General features: G+C 32.5%; 2 protein-coding genes across 5 annotated transcripts; both read right to left on the bottom strand.

Annotated features, from left to right (window-relative positions):
• Positions 1–4417: 4417 nt before the first annotated feature.
• LOC107961177 (calcium-dependent protein kinase 24) lies at positions 4418–7007 on the bottom strand. Its single transcript, XM_016897391.2, has 8 exons — positions 6279–7007; positions 6077–6200; positions 5795–5938; positions 5569–5721; positions 5377–5492; positions 5130–5297; positions 4833–5057; positions 4418–4758 (listed from the first exon to the last, which is right to left on the bottom strand). Exons 1-8 carry the CDS (start codon positions 6810–6812, stop codon positions 4618–4620), a joined length of 1605 nt encoding a protein of 534 aa, XP_016752880.1. The 5' UTR covers positions 6813–7007; the 3' UTR covers positions 4418–4617.
• A 2503-nt stretch (positions 7008–9510) lies between these two features.
• Positions 9511–19914, bottom strand: LOC107957233 (ATPase family AAA domain-containing protein At1g05910). Of its 4 annotated transcripts, none has more exons than XM_016892694.2 (11): positions 19712–19914; positions 17813–18095; positions 16606–16707; positions 14648–16489; positions 14375–14563; positions 14062–14204; positions 13569–13814; positions 12585–12771; positions 11204–11269; positions 10863–11109; positions 9511–9990 (listed from the first exon to the last, which is right to left on the bottom strand). In XM_016892694.2, exons 2-11 carry the CDS (start codon positions 18035–18037, stop codon positions 9608–9610), a joined length of 3630 nt encoding a protein of 1209 aa, XP_016748183.2. In that variant the 5' UTR covers positions 18038–18095; positions 19712–19914; the 3' UTR covers positions 9511–9607. The 4 variants fall into 4 exon arrangements, with proteins under 4 accessions (XP_016748183.2, XP_016748184.2, XP_016748185.2 ...); XM_016892695.2 differs by having other exon boundaries at positions 17813–18089; positions 19712–19911; XM_016892696.2 differs by having other exon boundaries at positions 17813–18027; positions 19712–19911.
• Between the last annotated feature and the right edge of the window lie 1553 nt (positions 19915–21467).

Raw genomic sequence — 21467 nt, 5'->3', positions numbered from 1 at the left:
ATTTTTATTCTTATAAGTTTTTAATAATTTATTTGATAAAATCAGATGAATTGAGCAAACGAAAAGTCGATAACATAATCGGTTCAACCATCAGTTCGGTTATAAAGAAAAATAAATAAAAAGGATATATATGTAAGAGAAAATTATATTTTTATCCTTTTTGCATATGTCGAATTTTAATTATTTATCTTTTTTATAAATAAACTTAAATGATTAACTAATGATTAAACTAACAAAGGTTAAGAAAAGGTAGTTTAGATACTACTTGTGACAAAAAAATGTTTAGGTACCAAAATAGGGAAAAAAAATATAGTTTAGGTATCAATTTGTTGGCCAGGTGGCATGTTCATTATATGTCAGTTGTCATCAAGCAGGGTACCATGTAATGAACATGGACATCTTGTACTGAGTGGCCAAAATTGGGTGCTCTTGGAATGAGGTATGTGTGTGGCTAGTCATGAATGACCAACCAGATTCATGACTAGTCGAACAATCATTATTGATGGAATAAGATGGAGAGTCGTCTCTGAGAGCCTTTTGTGTTGTCATGCATCCAAGCTAGGATAGAGGTATAACAATTGTCCGAGCGCCCCCACCTACAAGTGGCATGAGGTATGCGAGACCATTATTGACGGAATAAGATGGAGGGCCATCCCTGGGCACCTTCTGTGCTGCCACTTGCCCAAGCTAGGATAAAAGTATAATAAATTTGTTAAAATTGAATTTTTGTTAATTTCATAACTGAGCTAGAACTCGTTGGATGGGTGACACCAACTTTGTCAAACTTTTGGATATGGTAAATTAGATTTGTATTTTTCTAGGTTTTCTATAAAAAGACAAAAACACCTTTAAATAATATTTATTACCTTGTAAAAATAATTTTTTTTTATAATTTCATAATTGAATTAAAATCCGATTAATAAAAGAGTGACATCAACTCGATAAAATTCTTAAATATCTATCAGCATTTACAATATGAGTGCATATTTTCAATACAAATAAGAAATCAATATTATGCATTTTTTATCATACAATATTGAAAAGAAAATTTAGAAAGTTTGATGCCAAACTATTTCAACGCCAAAACTCATTATATATTAGTTAATAGTACTTATTATTATTTGGTACAACCGATATTATAATTTTGTTTTACAACCATTTACTATTTTTAATATTAAAATAAATTATACTAATTTAATTTGTTTAACAAAAATATATTTAAAAATTAAAATAAATGACCACTTTTTTCATCAGTTAAAAAAATTAAATACACTTTTTAAATTTAAAATATTTAATAACCTTTTCTACATATACTAAAATTAATAACATAAACAAGAAAAAAAATGTGTTAATAAGGATTTATCATTTTTAGACTTTATACTCCTTAAATCTTTTTAATAAATAAATCATTTCACTGTTAAAATTAATGGTCAATCATCAATTTTTTTTGGTTTATTTTTATCACATGGTGTTTTTCGTGATGTGATACGTAAAGATCGTATCATATGGTGAAAAGTGATATTATATTTAAAATAAAAAATATATAAAACTGGGTTTTTTTACCAGTGCAATGCACGAATTTGTTGTATGTATTAATTAAGTTACATTTAATTATTTTTTATTTTTTAAAATTTTATAATGTTTTACTAATAATTTTATTATGAAATTAAAACATAATAATATATAATTTTAATCCTTTAAAAAATAATAATTTATTCAATTAAGTAATATATTAAATTTACTAAATTATGTAAATTTAGTTTATATATATATATCGTATTTATAAAAGTGACTATAATGTATTATAATGAAATAAAATTCTATTAATTTATTTATTAAAATTAAATTTAATAGCTAAAAATACATATGAAATCAACAAAATTAATTATTCTTAATTAACAATTTTATATGGTACATAAATAGAGTCCAAAATTTTTGAACACAAACTCAACTCAATATCAACAATCATAAAAATTTTGAATTTTTAACTCTGTTATTTTAATTTTTAATTTTTAATTAATAAATCTTTTATTTATATAAATAAAATAATAATTTTATAATAAAAATATATATTTTAAAAAGAAAACACGTTTTGTAGAAAATATTTTTCGAAAAGCGCTTTTCCCAAGACGCGTTTTATATTTCTATCTTCAAAATCAACATATTTCACTAAATTGGAAAACTCCGACTTAATTCCCTAAGTTTTTTTTATTTCAGCATTTTTGCCTAATTTCAAAGTATTTACGTTAATCTAATGAAATTATTTAAATTTGAATGAAAGTTATAGACTTTAATTTTTTTTTAAAAATAAAAACCCACATTTTATCAAATTAGGTAATCCTCGTGCCAATAAAATAGGTCATTTACGTCATATATATTAAAAATAGCCCAAATTTATTAAAATAAAAAATTTAAAATTATGAAAAAATAAAAAAATTTATGAAAATATTTTAAAAAATAGAAAGTACAAAAACTTAATAAAAATATATAAAATTAAAAAATTATTCTAAATTATTCTAAAAATAATAGAAAATTATAAAATAATTATATGTTAGTATTAAGTGACCCGAATCCTTATTTAAATAAAATACAGTGGTAAAATAAAATAAAAGAAGAATCCATATAGAATTACACTTCTTTTATTTTATTTTAAAATAAGGTTTTTTAAATCTATTAAATTATATCTATTTGATATTGATTAGAATATGGTTTCACAAGCCTATAAATAGGCATAGTCTATTCCTCTTGTAAAATTTGAATTTGACATAGTGAATTTTCTTCTCCTCTGCCCGTAATTTTTTCCCGAAAAGGTTTCCACATAAAAAATTATGTGTTCTTCATTTTATTTTATTTTATTTTATTTTCACATTATAAAATTTATAAAATATAAAAAAAAATATGTACAATTTTATACAAAGCCACAATTGCCACTTACCTTCACAACCCCTTTCCCTTAATTTAATTTACGTCTCAAAACAGTCTCTTGTCATCAACGATAGATTAGGGGTGCAAACTCTAGGGTGATCCATAGTAGACGAGCACAATAGATAACTTCAATGATCAAATAAATATTTTATAATTTTTAATAGATGTTGTAGTGTTATAACAATGGTTAGTGTACAAATGAACTATATTTCTAATTGTTTTATATTTTTTATGATTTTTATAACATTTTATAGTATTTTTTAAAATTTTATTATTTTTTAAATAATTTTCTATATTTTTAAAAATTTTAAATTTTTTTAAATTTATATAATTTTTTTATAATTTAAATAATTTTTTATTTTTAATAGTTTGCAATTTTTATTTATTTTATAATTTATATTATTTTTTCCATTTATAATAATTTTATACTTTTTTTCCGTATTTTCTGATTTTTGTAATTTTAAAAATATTTGTATATAATTTTTATTTTTAATGATTTTAAATATAAAATATATTTTTTTATCAGGGTGAAAATAACCATTCAAAACGAAGTTATTGTTCCTTAACAGTTGACAGTTAATTTATACAGTTTCTCATATGGGAAGTTAATATGTTAAGATGATTTCCATGTACCTGAAAAGCAAATTTATTTATTCCTGCATTACCATTACAAATGTTGAACAACATCAAACTTTTTAAATATTTTATTACTTGTATGCTTTTTCATACATTTAACACCTTCCTTTTTATGTTTCATATATCATTGCATAATTTTCTCCATTTTTAATATTATTCTCACTTTACAATTCAATTAAAAATTAAACAATATACATGGTGCAACTAGACTTGCTCTTTGGTCAAGTTACTCGGTCCACCCGAAAAATGGGTTTGGATAAAAAGATAAAGCCGGTTTAGAAAATGAGTCGGGCCTTGAGGAAGGTTTTTTTTACTCCGAGCCTGGTCCAGCACGAATATGTAAAAAAATTGTTGTTTTTTACTCTCTCTTTCACTGTTTTGCTACCATTTTACTATTATGTTGTTATTGTATAATTCTTGTTTTATTGTTAATTTTGTTACTATTTTAGAGGCATTTGCTTGTTAAGTTGCATCTTAGTGTTATTTAAATATATATATATATATTTTTTAATTTATTTTCAATTTGTTGGGAAATATTTATTTTAATGTTTTTAGCAATTTTGATGTATTATATATATTTTATAAAAAATTAATATAGGCAAACCAGGCCCGAATTTTAACATTTTATCCGGACCAAACTTGAACAAAAGTTTAAACCCATTTTTTGGGCTGAACTAAGCTCGGACCTAACAAATGGATCTAAAATTTTGATTAAGTCCAACCTAATTCATTAGATGCAACACAATTATTTTAATATAAAAATGTTGAAGTATCATTCAAATGGGATACTCACTTGTCACAAATATAAACGTGTGACGTTGGAATGTTTTCTTAAATATTGTTGTAGCTTGTAATATAATAGAATATAATATATATATATATATATAATTTCTTACAATTTTCGGATGTACAATATTCCTCTTATCATTTTGTGGAAAAATTTAAAAAGAAAATAAAAAATTGTAGTAAAATCTTATGTATAATTACAGAATAGAGTTTGAGATTAATTGTGTTGGAGCGGGAGGAATGCATGAAGAAAAAATCCACTTGTATTTATCATTTTAATTGGCCTGATTGTCTTAAAATTTTGGTGCTGACAGCATTTAGCAAAGCTCTGGAATATTGTCGAGAAGCCATTTTCCAGTCCATCCCTGTTAGCATCATTGTCTTAAACTCCGCGTAACTGATTTTGCCATCCTACAAAATCAAACATTAATTGTTGTTAATGAGAAAGTGAGTAAAGGTGGCGATGAGTGGAAGGGAAAAGGTACCTTATCTTTGTCGATTTCGACCATGATGTTCTGGATAAGGTGAGGATGAAGGTTGTCATGGAGCAAAGCTTGTTCCAGTTCTTCAAATTCGATGTAACCACTTTGGTTCTTGTCGAACACATTAAATGCTTCACGCAAATGCTCGTCGTTGCCGATCCTTTTCAGGTGAACCGCCATTATTATAAACTCATCACAGCTCAGTGTTCCATTTCCATCCATGTCCGCCTACGTACACCATTTTAATGTAAATAATATTCCAATATTATTATTATTATTATCCATTAAAAAAGAACTTACTGCTTGCATCAACATTTGAACCTCAGGATGATCAACAGAATGTCCAAGCTTTTGAAGTCCATCTTTAAGCTCCTCCAACGATAATTGTCCATCTTCATCCTTGTCCATCATATGGAACATCTCTGTAATTGAATCGATTTGTTCATTCGGCAAGTTGTCTGCTACCACCTGCAAGTTTTTACCTCTAAACACAATTTTTGCATCAAGAGAGCAGCATATTAAAACATAGAGGTAGGGAGGGTCTTACCCTAAGAACTTCCTTCTTGAACTTATTCATCAACGAGAATTGCTTAATCCTTGTACACACGTTTTCTCCAAGATCAACATTTCGACCATTTTCCAAGTTTTGAATCCATGGATGTTCTTCATATAACAAAACATGCCCATTTTACATTTTTATTTACAGATAATTAAATGGATGTAACATAAGACAACGTACCGAGGACCTGGTGAACGGCCATCCGGCATTGAGGATTGGGATCAAGCATTCTCTTAACAATATCCTGTGCTTCAGTAGAAACTTTAGGCCAAGGATCCCTTCCAAAGTCTATCTTTCCTCTTATTATTGCTTGCGCTATGCCTTCCTCAGTGTCTGCAATTCCCTTTCAAACTCTTAGCAACAATACCATGTCAAATACAGTATCCTAGAATTAAAATTTACCGACCAGCCCAGAAGGGAGGAACTCCACAAAGCATGATATAGAGGATAACACCAGCACTCCAAATATCAACTTCTTTCCCATAGTTTCTTCTTAAAACCTCGGGAGCCATATAATAAGGACTCCCAACAATGTCACTGAATAGCTGACCTGCCAATTCCATTCATTTTCTTAATTTTGTTAAAAGGGGAAAATTACTCATAGGTGGTCAAAGGTCAACAATAGAACAACCCCCAAGATACAGGGGGCATTCATGAAATTATCCCTTTTAGGTTCACATAAGCTCACCGGGTTTATAGAATGTAGATAGGCCAAAGTCAATTGCTTTAATTGGGGCAGTTTCACCTCCATCTGCTAGCAAGAAATTCTCTGGCTTCAAATCCCTATGTATGACTCCGTGGTCATGGCAGACCTGCATATATTTATAAGTTAATCTCATGTTTCTAAGATAATTTCCTATTTTTCATGAAATTATATATTAAATCATTACCTTTATAATCTCCAAAATGGTTTTTACAACTTTAGCGGCGGCTCGTTCCGTATAATGACCTTTAGCGACGATTCTATCAAAAAGTTCACCGCCATGGCAAAGCTCCATTACAAGATAAACAGCTTCTTTATCTTCAAAAGCTTCCCTAAAGGCCACAATATTTGGGTGCTTAGGCAAATGTTTCATGATCTCAACTTCTCTCCGAACGTCTTCCACGTCGATCTCCGTCCGCAGCTTGGCTTTGGATATCTTCTTGCAAGCGTAAGCTTCTCCCGTTCTTATGTCGAAACATTCGTTGGTGATCCCAAACTCGCCTCTGCCCAACTCTTTTCCCATCTTGTATCTTCCCAAGATGTTGTATCCCGATGATTCCTTCAAAACCCTAGTGCGTAGGTTTATACATTTCCCCGTATTACCATCCTGACAAAACCGTGCAGCTTTTGCTTTCGCCTTCCCTTTCGCTTTGTATCTATACTCGCATCTCTTTGATATTATACCTACTAGCTTTCTTGGTGCCGATATGCAACTTCCCATTGGACGAAGACGGCGGCTGCAGTGATGGCGGCGACGACGGCAATGAGAACCGTGGCAATCGTTTTTATTATGTTTGGTTTGGTTTCATCTTTGAATCATAAACATCCCGGGAAAGAAATATAATTTTTTTTTTTTTAAATATTTTAGAAGGAAAATTGTAAACCCTAACAAATTGCAAAGAAAAAAAAACCCACTAAATTTGGGTTTTTTTTTTTAAAAAAATTAAAATGATTAGAGAAGTAGAAAGAAATTGAGAAGAAAGTTAATGGCTTTTGTTAGATTTGTCCCCGACATTTTCTTAGGACAGTTTAAAAGATGGTGGATTTGGTTTTCAATACATCCAAATTTTGGAATTCTTTTCCTTTTTTAGATGTTAGTCTCTACTACTTGTAGCAACAAATTCAATGCATGTGCTGTTTGCTGTCATACATATCCACTCATTATATGTCTATAACCATTTCCAAATTTTGGTAAACATTTTCTTTTTGAAAGAGAAGTAATTATTGTATTAAAAAAATTAGTTTTTAAGTATCTATACTATTGAGATAGTGTAACGAGTAAACTAATAAATTAAGCACCAACTCAATTAAATAATAATTAAAATATCATTGTACATTATTTTAAAAATATTTTTATCTTTTTATATAAAAAAAATAAGAATACAACCACATTATAGATTAGAATTTAAGACACCATGACTTTTAATAATATTACCTTTTTTTACTAAAATCTCATTTAATTCTTATCTCAATTTTTATAAATATATTTATTACATCATTTTGTTTTTCACTTGTATCATGAATGTGTGATTTGTATTGATTTTGTATATTAATTTAGTTTGTTCTGACTTCAATAATGAATTTGTTTTCTAAAGGTTGTTTTTTATTTAAAAGAAATTCTAAAAATATTTTATAAAATTTTATAAAATATATGAGTTTATTTTTTAAAAATTGTATTATTTTTTAAAAAATTATAAAAAATAAAAATTACTAAAAGAACATTCAGAATGAATTTGGATAAACAATTGTCCAAGTTCAAATGAATTCAGACAACATTATGTTCAGGTTGATTATGATTTATGCATGCAAAATATATAAAAATAATAATTCTTATTTTTAATTCTTTAAAATTTTCAAGAATTTTTTATTTTTTTTATGACATGTGTCAACATTCTATTGGCTTCCAACCTAAAATCTAATAGTATTCAAGGACGAATCTAGGGGGATTGGTAGGGCTCACCCTTTAAGATTTTTAAAATTTTAAATTAGTAAAGATAAAATTACACGTTGACCCCCTAAAAATGATAAAAATTTGATTTAATCTTTTAAATATTATAAAGATATAAGCTATTAAAATTATGAAATTACAAATACCATCATAAAAATTACAATTTAATTTCGACCCTTCCTAAAAATATTCCTGACTTCGCTCCTACGATATTAGTCAGGTACCAATAAAAAGTACCAACTTGACTTACAATTTTTAAGTTTATGTACTAACTAGATCCAAAAAATAAAAATAATAATAATAATAATAACAAGTAGGTACAAGTTGCTAAATTTAAGTAGCTTTAGCTAAAATTATATATATGTGTTGTGTGGGTTTTTAAAATCTGAGATTAATACTATAATTTTATTTCTTACTCAGACTTGGCTCTGATATATAACCCTTACTTATGTTCATCTAATCCAAAAATTAAGTTATTTTCAGCACTTTAAAAAGAAGCAGCGATCAGTTTATTATCGATTTATTTTACTAGTAATGTCTAGCGTTATGAAAGAGAAAAAGAAAAGAAAATAAACAAGAATTCTGCTGCAGGTTAGTTGGCGAAATGAAGTTTGACATCAACTGCTTACGGATTTTGTATCTTTGAAGCGCCTCCTCCAAGGCTTGGTAGAATGTTTCCCACATTAGTTGTTAAAGAACTAGATTAGGGACTTCAATTTTGTTTCAAATTATTATATTACATCTCACAATATCTTTCTATTATATCATTACCAACAATTGATGTTTTAATGATTATGATAATATTAATAACCATATCTTTTAACTTTTTTAAAATTTACTATATTTTTCCTTTTTTTATAATAAAAATTTAAAACAAACACAGATTACAACAAATAGCCAGCTCCCCATTTTAATAATTAAAATATAATTTAATACTTTTTTTTTGTGATAATAAAAATTAAAACAAATACAAATTACAAAAGATAGTCCGTTTCTCGAGTGGGGAAACTTCATAAATTCGTAATTCATGGCTTCCCCATGTGCCAGCTTGACCAGACTATTAATTTCTTGATTGCCCCCTAAAATACTCCAATGATCAAACTGTGATACTAAGTGAAAAACCCTCCTTATAAAGGTCCAGTTAAATCCTTCCCTATTACTCTTCCGAATAACCTTAGTAGCCTCAAGACTATCAATCTAGATTCTCAAGTGATCATAGACCCGATCAATTAAAATACCTAAACTATCCAGGATGCCCAAAATTCAACTTCAAACACCCCCAAATATGGATGTATTCAAGAATGTATATATTTAAAGGGGAATCCACTTAAAAATTAACTTTATATCATTATGTAAATTTTTTATACGATTAATATTTAACAATTTAACCATATATCGCATTATTTTGCTTAACTGCAGAGTATGATGAGGATATTCATATATATTTTATATCAGGCTTGCGACAGAGAGATTGCTTCCACTCACTAATATGAATTGAAAAGAGAAAATTCCGACTTGACAACAGCCTACCTATTAAAAATAAAAACATGTGAAGAGGACAAATGAGATCAGAAATTTGCCTCGTCCTCTGCAAATTGTATTAAAAACTTCAAAATTGAAGGCTTGGGATCATCTCCGACTCCTTTCTCCCTACTTTCAAAAATGCCTTTCATAATAAAACTGTACAATCTCTCAAGCTCCGGAATCCCGTAGTTTTCCGTACGCTCCACAAACAGTTGCTTTACAGTTTCTACTTGCTTAGAAAACTCGCCACCCAACATTCTAGCCTCCTTAGATCCACTCCCATCAATTACATCACACCATTCTGTACAAGTTTCTTGCTGGTTTCCATCTCTGAAACTAGACTCCAGCCTCCCGCATTTCTCATTTGCCTCTAGGGTTTGAGATGCCAGCTTTGTTTGTATTGAATCCGCGTTCCGTAATTTGTCTTCTGCAGGACAAATTAAATGACAAGTCAAGTCAAGCAATCGCAACACTTCCGATGAAAAATTGAAATGAATCAACAGTGATACAAATGTGACAGATGCTGCAGAAAATCTAGGATGATCGAAGAAACTACAATTTGATAATAATTTTCTTTATCAATGCTGATGTCTGTTTAAAAGGATGGTTTTCATTTATGTTCACTGAACAAGGACATGCGTAAAAAATTGATATGTCCAACACGAGTATGCTCAAAAAAATTGCTTCAATATGTTCAGATGATCATACTCTTATACTCATGTCCAAAATATATACCGCATATGATAAAAGAACATAAAAGAGTCGAGGTAACATAAGTTTACACAAATCATACTCTTTTGGATGGAGGAATTCTAAGAGTGAAAATAACATATTCAACACTTCATAGAATTAGAGTATGGAATGGGATAATGAGTTTAGATTTCTAAAATACTGCTAGCTGCTTTCCATGATAGGATAAATCAAAACCTTCAACTTTTACAATACATTAATCAGCAAGCAAAATTCCCACTAAAAGAACGAAATCACCAACTAAAACAATACTAATAATATGTCCTTGACACAGCTGCTTTGAGAGCCAGTCGATGGGTACACTCCCACTCCTAACTGATTCCAAGATGTGACTTCAAAAATAATGAGAATTAAGGTTGAGTAGAACTTTTCGGAGGGAAAAGCCCCTTCAAATAAAAATGCATATGCCTATCCAGGTATCGGATGCCATCTGATTCCTAGTAATAGATTTACGTTATGAACTAAAGCCTAAAACCCACCTCATCATAACACCACGTTAGAGCTGGCAAAGCTAATCTATGTATACACACATAACAGACATCAAAATACCTGAAAGGGCAGTATCAGCGTTCTTTTTTGGCCTTTTCAAAGCCTCATAACTTTGAAGATTGGCCTCTGGCTGGACATTTCGAAGTCGGGCACTTGCTCGAGTGATGGTTCCTTGCTGCACTACAGGTACTGAGGGGAGAGTAGACACACATATGCCATCCGGCATATTTGCTGGACCCCCTTGGGCAGCAATTTTGTCACAATAAGCAACCAGTGAAGGGTCCATCTGAGACAGCATACCATGTACCTGAAAAATTATTTTAAATGTTATGCAAAGAATGAAAAAGATGAGCCCCAATAATGAGAATAAAATTCAAGAGCAAATGAACGAGTAGACGTACTGAATCCCGTAGTTCATAAGCTCTACTAACAATTCTAGAACCATTATAATCATCTCCGTTATAAGCCTGCAATTAAAGAAAGCAAAGCAAATCAGGCATCGGAAAGGTGGAAAGGCAGGAACAAGAGAAGAACAAGATAACACACATGATGTCCATTAGTCTTTTGACACATTTTCAGACTTGGACTTTAGATTGCTAAAACATTAGTTTCCATTCAGATAATCAAGTTTTTTTGGTAAATTTGTGATGATTAAATGAAAAGAGAACAATGGAGGAAACACACACACGCACACACACAAAAAAAAAAAACACAGTGCTAAAAACCAAAGCATTCAACACAAACATATAGCCTATTAATGAATATTTTTCAAGTATGTTGCCTTCCACACACACCCATCAAGTGGAAAAATATACTACTGAAGCTCACAGTAGTTCATGTTATATACAGGAAGAATAGTCAAAAAATTCCAGCCCTGGCATCAGTAGAAGATTCATTTATGGTCTATATCCAGCAATAAAACAGAACTTCCAAGTTATCTCTTGAAGTAGCATGAAAATAATATCTAATATTCAAGTAAACGTGAAAGATGACTACAAGAATACAACAGTCAATATTTTACTTAGAAATTAGGATTTTATATTTTAGGATTCAGACTCATTTTGTCAATGGTCAGAAGAACACTTCTCAATTCCTCTATCCTTTGCTTAGTCATGTTACTCAGAGGCAAGTTTAGATTATTATAGCATTTTAGAGGGGTTAAAGTTTATTTTCTTGGTGTCTGAATTGGTTGTTTTACATAATTAGTAGACACTGTCATGTAACAAATTGTAAACCTATTGGGGTTGTATAGGTTGGGTTCTTCAGGCTTTGATGTCAACAAATATCTCATGCTCCCTTTCTTCTTTCTTCCTTCTTGAGAGTAGGAGCTCCATTTTCACTGTCAAGTGTCGCTACTCAATCCTAGATCCTACCCATTCTATTAACTACTTCAGATACCCTCAATCCACAAATTTATTACTCTCATTGGATTGGGCACTAAAACCAGTTCCAAACCCACAAACTTGCTGCTGCAAAAAATTCTTCCAAATCTCTTTACTTGCAGCCAGCCACTCTTTTTTCCCTTAAGTTCCAATCAACTTGACCCCTAAATATAACAATAAACTCTAAAATCCTACAATTTTTAGCCCTAGGCATCTATCTAGTATATCATAAAAACTAAGCGAGCAAATTTCCCCTATTCTTTCCTATGATACATGTGAAAATGTTTCCCTCCAAACAATGCCCAATGCACCATCCATTAGTAGCAAGGTAAATGCTCAACTAAGTTTAAAAAGAATGGAACTTGGAATAGATCGCATCTAGAATTTGACAGACCCACACCTTTGCATTGGCTACAACCAGGTCAACATCTTGCAGAAAAGATGAACAAGTAAGATATTGCCCAGAGTCAACCCGCTGCAATAATGTAGCAATGTCCATAGGGTTCTGGATTATTGAGTGGTAGTTTGGGGCATCCTCGTCAGTGACTGGATAATGAAAGGCACTAAATCTTTTATCATACAATATCCTGCAACATGATCAACCATTATCTAAAAGGCTTAATAACTATTTAATAAGAAGCAAAAAATCAAAAACCAAATAACCCCATTTTCGTTCATGATCAAGGCCTAAATATATTGGTTACATAGGCTTATAACAATAAGAACAGTCAACAACAAATTAAAACATACAAGCCCCTGCTAGAAGTCATCTTCGAAATACTGAGGTTTTCTCAACTCTATCAACTTGTGAGATAAAGCAGGAAAAAATAAAGGGGAAGAGAGGGGGGGGCAAACAAGTGTAAGTTAATATAAAATCACAAGCAAATAAGGAGATCTTATGAGCCAAAACAAATTTCTGAATCATCTTAGAAAGATCTAACAAAGATATATGAAGGAGCCAAAAACCACACTGAATGGAGTGATACAAAAACCAAATTTATTGCATGTCAATTCTCTCTTTTCTTCTATTCTCATGGTTTCGAATTGTTTCACAATTCTTTTATTTTCTTTAAAACACAATTTCTCTCAAGGTCACCCAACAGAACAATTCTACAGAATTACATCGAATATTTCTTTGGAACCTTTAGATCTTCTTCCAGTTATAGCTTTTCCATTTGAGAAATTCTAACTCAACATTAAAACCAGAGTTCCAGTTCCCTCAGCTAATGTCCTAAACTCCCAACAAATCAATTGAAATATGCTTAACAAGGGAAAGTGATAGAAAGGAAGCTGAAAGGGTAGAGGGAAAAAAAAAGACTTTAGGCCTAAGTTATAGAGTATAATGTGAAATGTAATAGTTTCTGATAGGACCATGTAACCTTACCGATTGCAAACATCTCTAAGGCACATCCGTAACCGGCGAAGAGCATGTTGCTCAGCTTCTACTTTGGCCTTCAATTCTGAGACCTTTGGTCCACTTGCCACTTTTGGCACTTTGGGAAGTTCAGGAAGAGATACTGATTCCTTGGGCCTTTTGGTCACAAACTCCAACGATACTGACATAGCAGCTTCAATTAAATGGTCAAAAAACAAAGATCTGTCTTCAGTTGATGGTTTGTCCACTTGATAGCTGGCAATAAAAATTAAATACAGGACTGTTCAACTAAGTTTTAATCAATAAAAATATAAGTAAATAAACACGTATGCTGATTTAGCTATGGGATAAAGTAAAGGCAATACAGTAATATCACCAGAGGAGTTGATGCATAAGAGGTTACTTTAATGGCTAATTCCCAATGGTAAAAGTTATACCCAAAAATCAGAAAAAAAATGGTACAAATGCATAAGAGGTTACTCTAAGGGCTAATTAGACATACACACTACGCTGAGGAAATATTGAATATGGATTCCCATCAAATTCGGCAAGTGAAATGGAGGATGTTCCAAGCAACAATATAGGTAAGTCTGAAGGCAACTCTTCTAAAAGAGTGAGCAAAACAGCCCTTAGCTGTTCATGTGCCTGCAACACCAAATACATTGAATTCAGAAGTGTTTTACAGAAATATACTAACAAAGTAAATCAGAAGTATCCAAAAACAAAAAATAAACCTTTGAATAAGTGCACCCACTTGAATTAATATTTAATTAGTATCAGATATGAAAAGTCATTCAATGAAAGGAAGCACTCACAGTATCCCACCATAGATTAAACTGAGGTATATAGAGTATAGATGGTGTTGCCCTTCTTGCTTCACCAAATATATGCACCAATGCTTCCTCTGGAGTCTTTGCACTAGGATCCGAAAGCAGAGATGGAAGACCAAGAGAATGTACAGGAAATTTCTCAAGCTCATGCAAAACTGCAGGTCCAAGATGATCCTGTAGAACTAGATCAGTAAGTATATTCAGTTTTTAGCTTCGATATTTACAGTTACTAAAATCAAGTGGATGCAAAATATTTACCAGGCCAAAACCATCACCACCACAAAGCAGAAGCCGAGGCCTATAAACAAGAGGAATTGCAGATCCATATGAGAGCATAGATAGCTTGGTCAACTCAGATGACACTGTTAGGGGAGGAAATATGTCAGATATATAATTCATGACATTTTGGAGATGTCTTTGCAGGCATGGTGCAACCACCAAAGACAACGGTCTAGATTGCACAATGGAAGCTCTGTGAGCAGCAGGAGTAATTGTCGACATGGCCCCTATAAAGTGATACTTTTCAACCTTTACTGAGTCAACATCTATCAGAAATTTGTCATCACTTGTGTACACTTGAGGGTATTTTTCACGGAAAGCACAAATGGCAGCTTCAGTGCATAGGGCTTTCAAATCTGCACCACAATATCCCACACAGCTAGCTGCAAGTTCCATTTTAAGTTCCTTAGAAGGAGGTTGCTTCCACTTCCGAGTGTGAATATCTAATATTTCAGCGCGTGCTTCACAACCAGGCAAAGGAAAGTTGAATTCACGATCAAATCGCCCAGGGCGTCTTAAGGCACCATCAATAGCATCAATCCTGTTGGTTGCTCCAATCAAAACAACTTGCCCACGGGAATCAAGACCATCCATGAGAGCAAGCAAAGTGGACACAATAGAATTGTGAATCTGCTCTTGTTTACTAGACCTTACAGGAGCAAGCCCATCTATCTCATCAAAGAAAATGATGGAAGGTTGATTCCTTTGTGCCTCTTCAAAAAGAAGTTTCAATTGTCTTTCAGCCTCACCAACCCACTTGCTAAGCACATCAGCACCCTTTCGCATGTAAAAACTGACTTTCTGCCCTGCCTTTGAAGCAGCACATGCTAATGCTCTGGCGATTAGTGTCTTACCAGTGCCAGGAGGACCACACAACAGGACACCCCTAGGTGGGGTGATGTGATAACTTGCAAAGAAATCTGGATACAACAAGGGGAAGAAAACCATTTCCTTCAAAGCATCAATATATTCAGAAAGCCCACCTATTTCATCAAAGCTTACACTTTCATCAATCTGTAAGGGTTGAATATCTGCCCCTCCTTTAGAGCTTGGTCCAGCAGTCTGAATCCCAGAAGTCAATGTAGCAAAAGCATCACTTTGATGACCCCAACCAGATGCAGCAACATTTAATCCCCATGCTGCTGTCCCATGCATGTCTAGACCTCCAAAAAGCCAAGGTGGTCCTGATTTGCTTCCACCTCGGCCCCAAGGAATAGCAGGGCCCTGATCCAGCTCATCCACAAGAAGAGAATCATCAGAGTCCTCTGTTCTTGTTAGACGATGACGCTTATGAACTCGTGAACCACCCTTCCTAACATCCCTACTGACCTTAGTTCCCATTCCTTGATGTAAAACCCTCCGTGGAGATCTGGCTCTTTGCTTGCTCTCATTCATGGAAAGCCTGCGTACATCAGCACGATTTCGAAGATCATACCGCCTCCTTCCTTCCTGCTGTTCTTCACCCTCTTCATCATCATCATCATCCTCTCCTTCATTTTCACCCTCACCCTCAGCCTCTCCATCACCCTCATCTTCAGCATCACCCTCACTCTCATTTTGACCATCATCTGCAGCATCATCATCTAAATCATTCCCATTTTCAGTTTCATCTTCACCAACTTTCTCCTCCGAAGTCTCTTGCTCAGCATGATAATCCAAATTTATCCGCTTAACTGCAACTGCTTTTGAACGACGAGGGCGCAATCCTTCACGCCGAGGAGTTTCTGTAGTCTCCATGGTCTTTTTGCGTTTGGGAGAAGGAGACTCATCTTGACTTACAGTGTTACCAACACGGTTACTCAAAGGCTGATATGAAGATCTCTGAAAAAAAAATAGCAAGAAATTGAAACAGAATACATTTCTGTGATGTGAATACGATGGCATCAAATCCGAGAAAAGTAATTGAATTCCAAAAAATTTGCATGCTTGGAAGGTACCATCATGTCTTCATCCCCTGAACCAGAACTATCAGTAAAATTGTTAAGGCTCACAGAAACTCTCCTCTTTCTAGATGAACGCCGAAGATTGGGTGCGCCTGACTGCAACAAGATAAAAAATTAATCAGATTCGGAACACAAGACATCACTAACAAAATGAATCATTTGATACAATTAGCTTCAAAAGAAGAGGCGGTATTACAAGAAGCATACAAAGATGCAACTTATTCAAGAAAACCAACATGAAACATAATCTCAAATAGGAATGCCCGAGATAACCGAGAAAACGGAGCCTATAACTTGATCTAAAAAACTGCAGAACAACGAACTTGTAATGAGTGTAACATGATACCCCTCACAAAATTAATGTACAAGTGTCAAAAAAGAATGAATGCATGCATTCATACTAATAACATAAAAAGCTCTATGCCAGGTTAGGAATATAGTTGGAGCACCAGTAAAAAGTTTACTATGTTCACCTCAACAATGCACTGACCATCCTAGGTTCAAGAGAAGTACACACCTTGAAAGCAGTCAAAGGTTGAGATAACAGCAGTAGGTTATATATATATGGCACAAAGATGAAATACGTCATTCCAATTTTAAATAGTCTCTCAACAAGCTGCAACCCTAAGCATTTCAAATAAGTGCTTGTTGATAGTCTTTTGCAAATACAGTATTAGGAAACAAATGAACCCGTTTTCAGTACTAAATAAAAGCATCCGCTAATACATTCCTTAGCTTTAATAATGGCAGCAGAAAATCACCAAATACTCTTTTTGGCGGCTTCTTATTCTTTCTAAAGCAAAAGGCATATTTGGATATGAAATTAAACAATAATTTTCAAGAAAAATAAATGATTTTTTTTTTTATTTCTTTAGATAACAAAATGCAAGATCTTACTTTCTTATAGACAAATTATGTTATCTTGGTGTCTACTTTTAATAAGTTGTCATGTTAAAATTATGATTCAACTTGTTAATTTTTACATTTTCTTCGCAGCAGCTTTTCAAGAAGCAAAGAGCAAAAGGAAGTATGGCAAAAGCCACAAACACATCAAAGCTTTAATATATGCAATATACTTCAAAAAAATGCTATAATCACATGGGCGAAAAAGATTCAAACGGCATCAGGTAAGAATTCTCCCTCAAACTGTGTAAAAGACTGTCAAAATGGTATATATAGTAGATAAGAGTCTGAGAGTTGCCTTGTTTTTTGAAGTCCGAACAGACCGATCCCCCGAGCTCAACATTTTAGCGATGCGAGAAGCTGCTGTCCTTGTCTTTGTCTTGCTTTTCTTAGTCCGAATGATGGTTGGAGTGTAATACAAATATGTGCGGCCATACACTTTTGGCCTTCTCCTGAGCCTATCACTAGAGCGCACAGGCCCAGAAACTGGCCCATCTCCTTGACCAGATCTTTCTGAATACATTGGCAAACACTAGCTTTGATGACTGTATTCTTCCATAAATATTCAAAAGTAGCTATACCTTGAAGAGAAAAAAAAAATAAAAAAAAGCAATAGCCATGATAAGAAAAAGAGATTCCAAATTGCTTTACCTAAATTTTCATGCATGTATAACTTTTCATTTATCCAACTTAAATTGAATTGTTAATAGCACATGATTCTAGACAACTATCAATAAATAATATACTTTTCCAAGAATAATCTCAATAAACATGAGCAATTTTGATGTCCCTACCTACCTAGAAACAGGAACCTTTGTTACATAGTAGATTACAAGACCAGAATATTTTAAAGTTAATATGCCATCTTTTTAAGCTAAATGCAAGCAAAAATGCTCTGTATGGACGAGATCATCATTCCATTTTGAAGAACATTCTTAGTTCTCAGTATATGTTTATCAATCAAGCATGCTGACAATGCAGATTCGTGGTAGACACTGCACATTAAGAAGACTTTCAGATGCTATATAAACAGAGTAACAAGAAAATTCAATGAAATTATCCATCAACATCTTTGTTTTAAATGTTAAGAAAGAAAATCTAAAAGTCTGATGAAAAAGATCATGGGATGGTAAAAGCATCTCTTCTAGAACTCAACTCATACTACTTCCTGTTAGTAGTTACACATTTGCTTTGGAGCATATTGAGTTTGGGGACCAATGATATTTACTAGAGGCAAAGGAACTTCTTAGACAAGGAACTAAAGATTAGAAGAACAGTATACAGACAGTGCAAAGAACCAGACTTTCATAAAGGCATCTTTAATAGAAAGAGAAAAATGGCTTATTGTCACTTTCTGACCTTATATGCTTGAGCGCATTTAACACTTCTCTCCTTTCAAAATACATTCAAAGTCTAAACAAAGAAGATAGGTTTGACTAAAACAAATCCAATTCTTTCTCCACACAGAGATCAGCGTGGCTGTAATGCAGAATAAAGAAACGGGTTTCAATCCTTCAAGATCTTATTTTTGAAAGTTTTCCTGCTCCATTTGTTTTTAGAAACTTCAACAATAACATGCTCCAATTAACATAATGAAATCCAATTTCCATGTTTAAGATGCAAAATTTTCGTGAACAGCTCAAGGTACAGCACATGAACAATTTTATCCACAGTCAATTAAGTTGCAAACAAGGCCTAAATAAAATCTTCAGTGTTCACTTTCCCAGAAAAAGGTCAAAACTAACCTAGAGAAACAGAAATCTTTCAGTTATAACAAATTGAAACCCAACACTAATTAGAACAAGGAGAAAAGGATCATACCAAACAAAGCAAATATCTCAGGTAATTCCAAATTATTAGAGTTGTTGCTTCGAAAATATTCACATTGAACCAACAAACTAACAAATTGATCAAAAGTAAACAAAGCAACTTGCACATGCAGTTGCATGATATATGTACGATATATAGACACACACACACACACATACAGAACCGCGGAAAATATTGAGAAAATGCAAGTAAATGCGAAATGCAAAATCCTAAATAAAACAAACATAAAACAAGGAAAAAAAAGAATCTTCAAATTTACTAATAAAAACGAATTACTTTCGACATTTTCTATTTAAGTTGAAGCATAAAAATAATTTAGTTTTTAACAACAGAGAGAAAAGGAAATTAAAGGCGGAAAAGGGATTACCGAATCAGAGATCTAGCTAGGAAGAGCTGATGAAAGGCTCGAACATAGAAGAGAAAACGAAAGAAAGTGTGAGAAAAACAAGGGATTAAAAACCTCGAGGACTTTGAATGAGAGCTCAAACCTTAAACTCCAAAGTATATAAACAAAAACCTAGAAAGGGAAAACGAGTTCACTCCATGTTCGTTTCGACTCAGTGAGTCTCCTGCCCAACTTCTTATTTCCCCTAAACGGGACCCATTAGTTTAAAAAGTAGGTCCCTGTCTGACACGGATAAAAAATTTGTTTATGAAATTTTTCTGTTACAAAGTCAAACAGCCAATTAAAATTGGCCACGTAGGCAAAAGTGTTCCGTTTCTTCTTACGACGTCGCTAAGACGGTGGTTTTATTCTGTGGAGTTTGGCTAATAATAATAATTAGTTTTGCACTTGGGAAAGTATCTACCACCCCTGTGATGTAAAAATCAGAACAATTGTCTCAATTGTTCACCTCCGGCATGCCCAGAATAAAAAGACTTCTTATTTTTTCAATTTATATATTTTAATTCAGTTGGTAATTTTTGAAAAAATCTGACAACCTAATATATTTGTTTTCCCTCAATTATATATGATAAATTTTGACAAAAATAATACTTATAATTTAAATAATAAAATTGGAATTTTTAAATCAAAATAATTGGAATAATTGATTTTTAACTTTTTAAAATACAGGGATTAAATCTTAAATTTTATCCAAAAGAGAATTACTTATGGTGAATCTTGGCCAGAACTTCTACTTCGTATCGTACAATAAAATTGAAGGGTGAACGAAAGGGAGAGAATGATATCCGTAAATGGTGGTTATATTTGATGGGAAGAGAACCACTAACAGCAACTGAGAAATTTGGGTAAAGTTACCATAACGAGAAGATTTTAGGTTTTAATTTTTTTAATAAAAAAAAGAAAAAACATTTTCAATGTTTCAATTTTCTCATTATAGTGCTTGGTGATCAACTTAGCCTTTCAAAATTTAAAAATATTTGGGTTACAAGAGTTGAAGGTTGACTTGGAATCGTAATGAGGTGTATGAAAGGATTGATTGAACTACATACGATGATTATTTATAAGATTTGATCGTCTTCTATATGCATCACATGAAATCAAATCATAGACCACGTAGTTGATTATTGATAAAGTGGTAAATCGGGATTCCAATAGGCCTTTTACGTTTTTCCAAGGGTGGAAGTTGCATGAGACTTTTAAAGACTTGGTTAGTGCTTCATAGGACAATCATCAACCAATATCTGAGTTTAGAATTTAGAATAGAGATACTTTTGGCTTTATTGGTACTTTTAAATGAAAGATTTTATCAAGACTTAGGGCATCTAAAATGTGCCTGATCAATATAGATTTGAGAAATTTATTACCTATAATGACCTGGGGCCATGATGGGCAAACCTCACGAGATTGTGAGTTTAAGCAAATCCATATCACAAACAAGGCAGATCACTTGGGGTGCTTGGGTGGCATTCTATTGGCTTTGTGGCATATTTTGTATGTTGCCTTTATGGCATACCCTGATAACCTAAGTGGCATATTTTGTATGTTGCCTTTGTGGCGTACTCTGATAGCCTTAGTGGCATATTTTGTTTGTTGCTTTTGTGGTATACTCTGATAGCCTTAGCTACGTATTATGTATATTTCCTTTGTGGCGTACTCTGATAGCCTTAGTGGCATATTCAATATGTTGCTTTTGTAGCGTACTCTGATAGCCTTTGTG

Source organism: Gossypium hirsutum, chromosome A05 (assembly GCF_007990345.1).
Source record: "Gossypium hirsutum isolate 1008001.06 chromosome A05, Gossypium_hirsutum_v2.1, whole genome shotgun sequence".
Lineage (NCBI taxonomy): Eukaryota > Viridiplantae > Streptophyta > Magnoliopsida > Malvales > Malvaceae > Gossypium > Gossypium hirsutum.
The sequence above is the reverse complement of the archived record's forward strand: the minus strand, read 5'-3'. Positions and strand labels throughout refer to the sequence as shown.

Coding starts and splice junctions, on each gene's coding strand:
- LOC107957233 (XM_016892694.2), bottom strand. CDS start 18,037: ATGTATTCAGAAAGATCTGGTCAAGGAGATGGGCCAGTTTCTGGGCCT. Junction 13,815..14,061: donor ATATTTCCTCAGCGTAGTGT/GTATGTCTAATT, acceptor TTTTATTGCCAG/CTATCAAGTGGACAAACCAT. Junction 9,991..10,862: donor CGCTGATACTGCCCTTTCAG/GTATTTTGATGT, acceptor TTTGTCCTGCAG/AAGACAAATTACGGAACGCG.
- LOC107961177 (XM_016897391.2), bottom strand. CDS start 6,812: ATGGGAAGTTGCATATCGGCACCAAGAAAGCTAGTAGGTATAATATCA. Junction 5,298..5,376: donor TCAAGAAGGAAGTTCTTAGG/GTAAGACCCTCC, acceptor AAAAACTTGCAG/GTGGTAGCAGACAACTTGCC. Junction 4,759..4,832: donor TCGAAATCGACAAAGATAAG/GTACCTTTTCCC, acceptor TTGATTTTGTAG/GATGGCAAAATCAGTTACGC.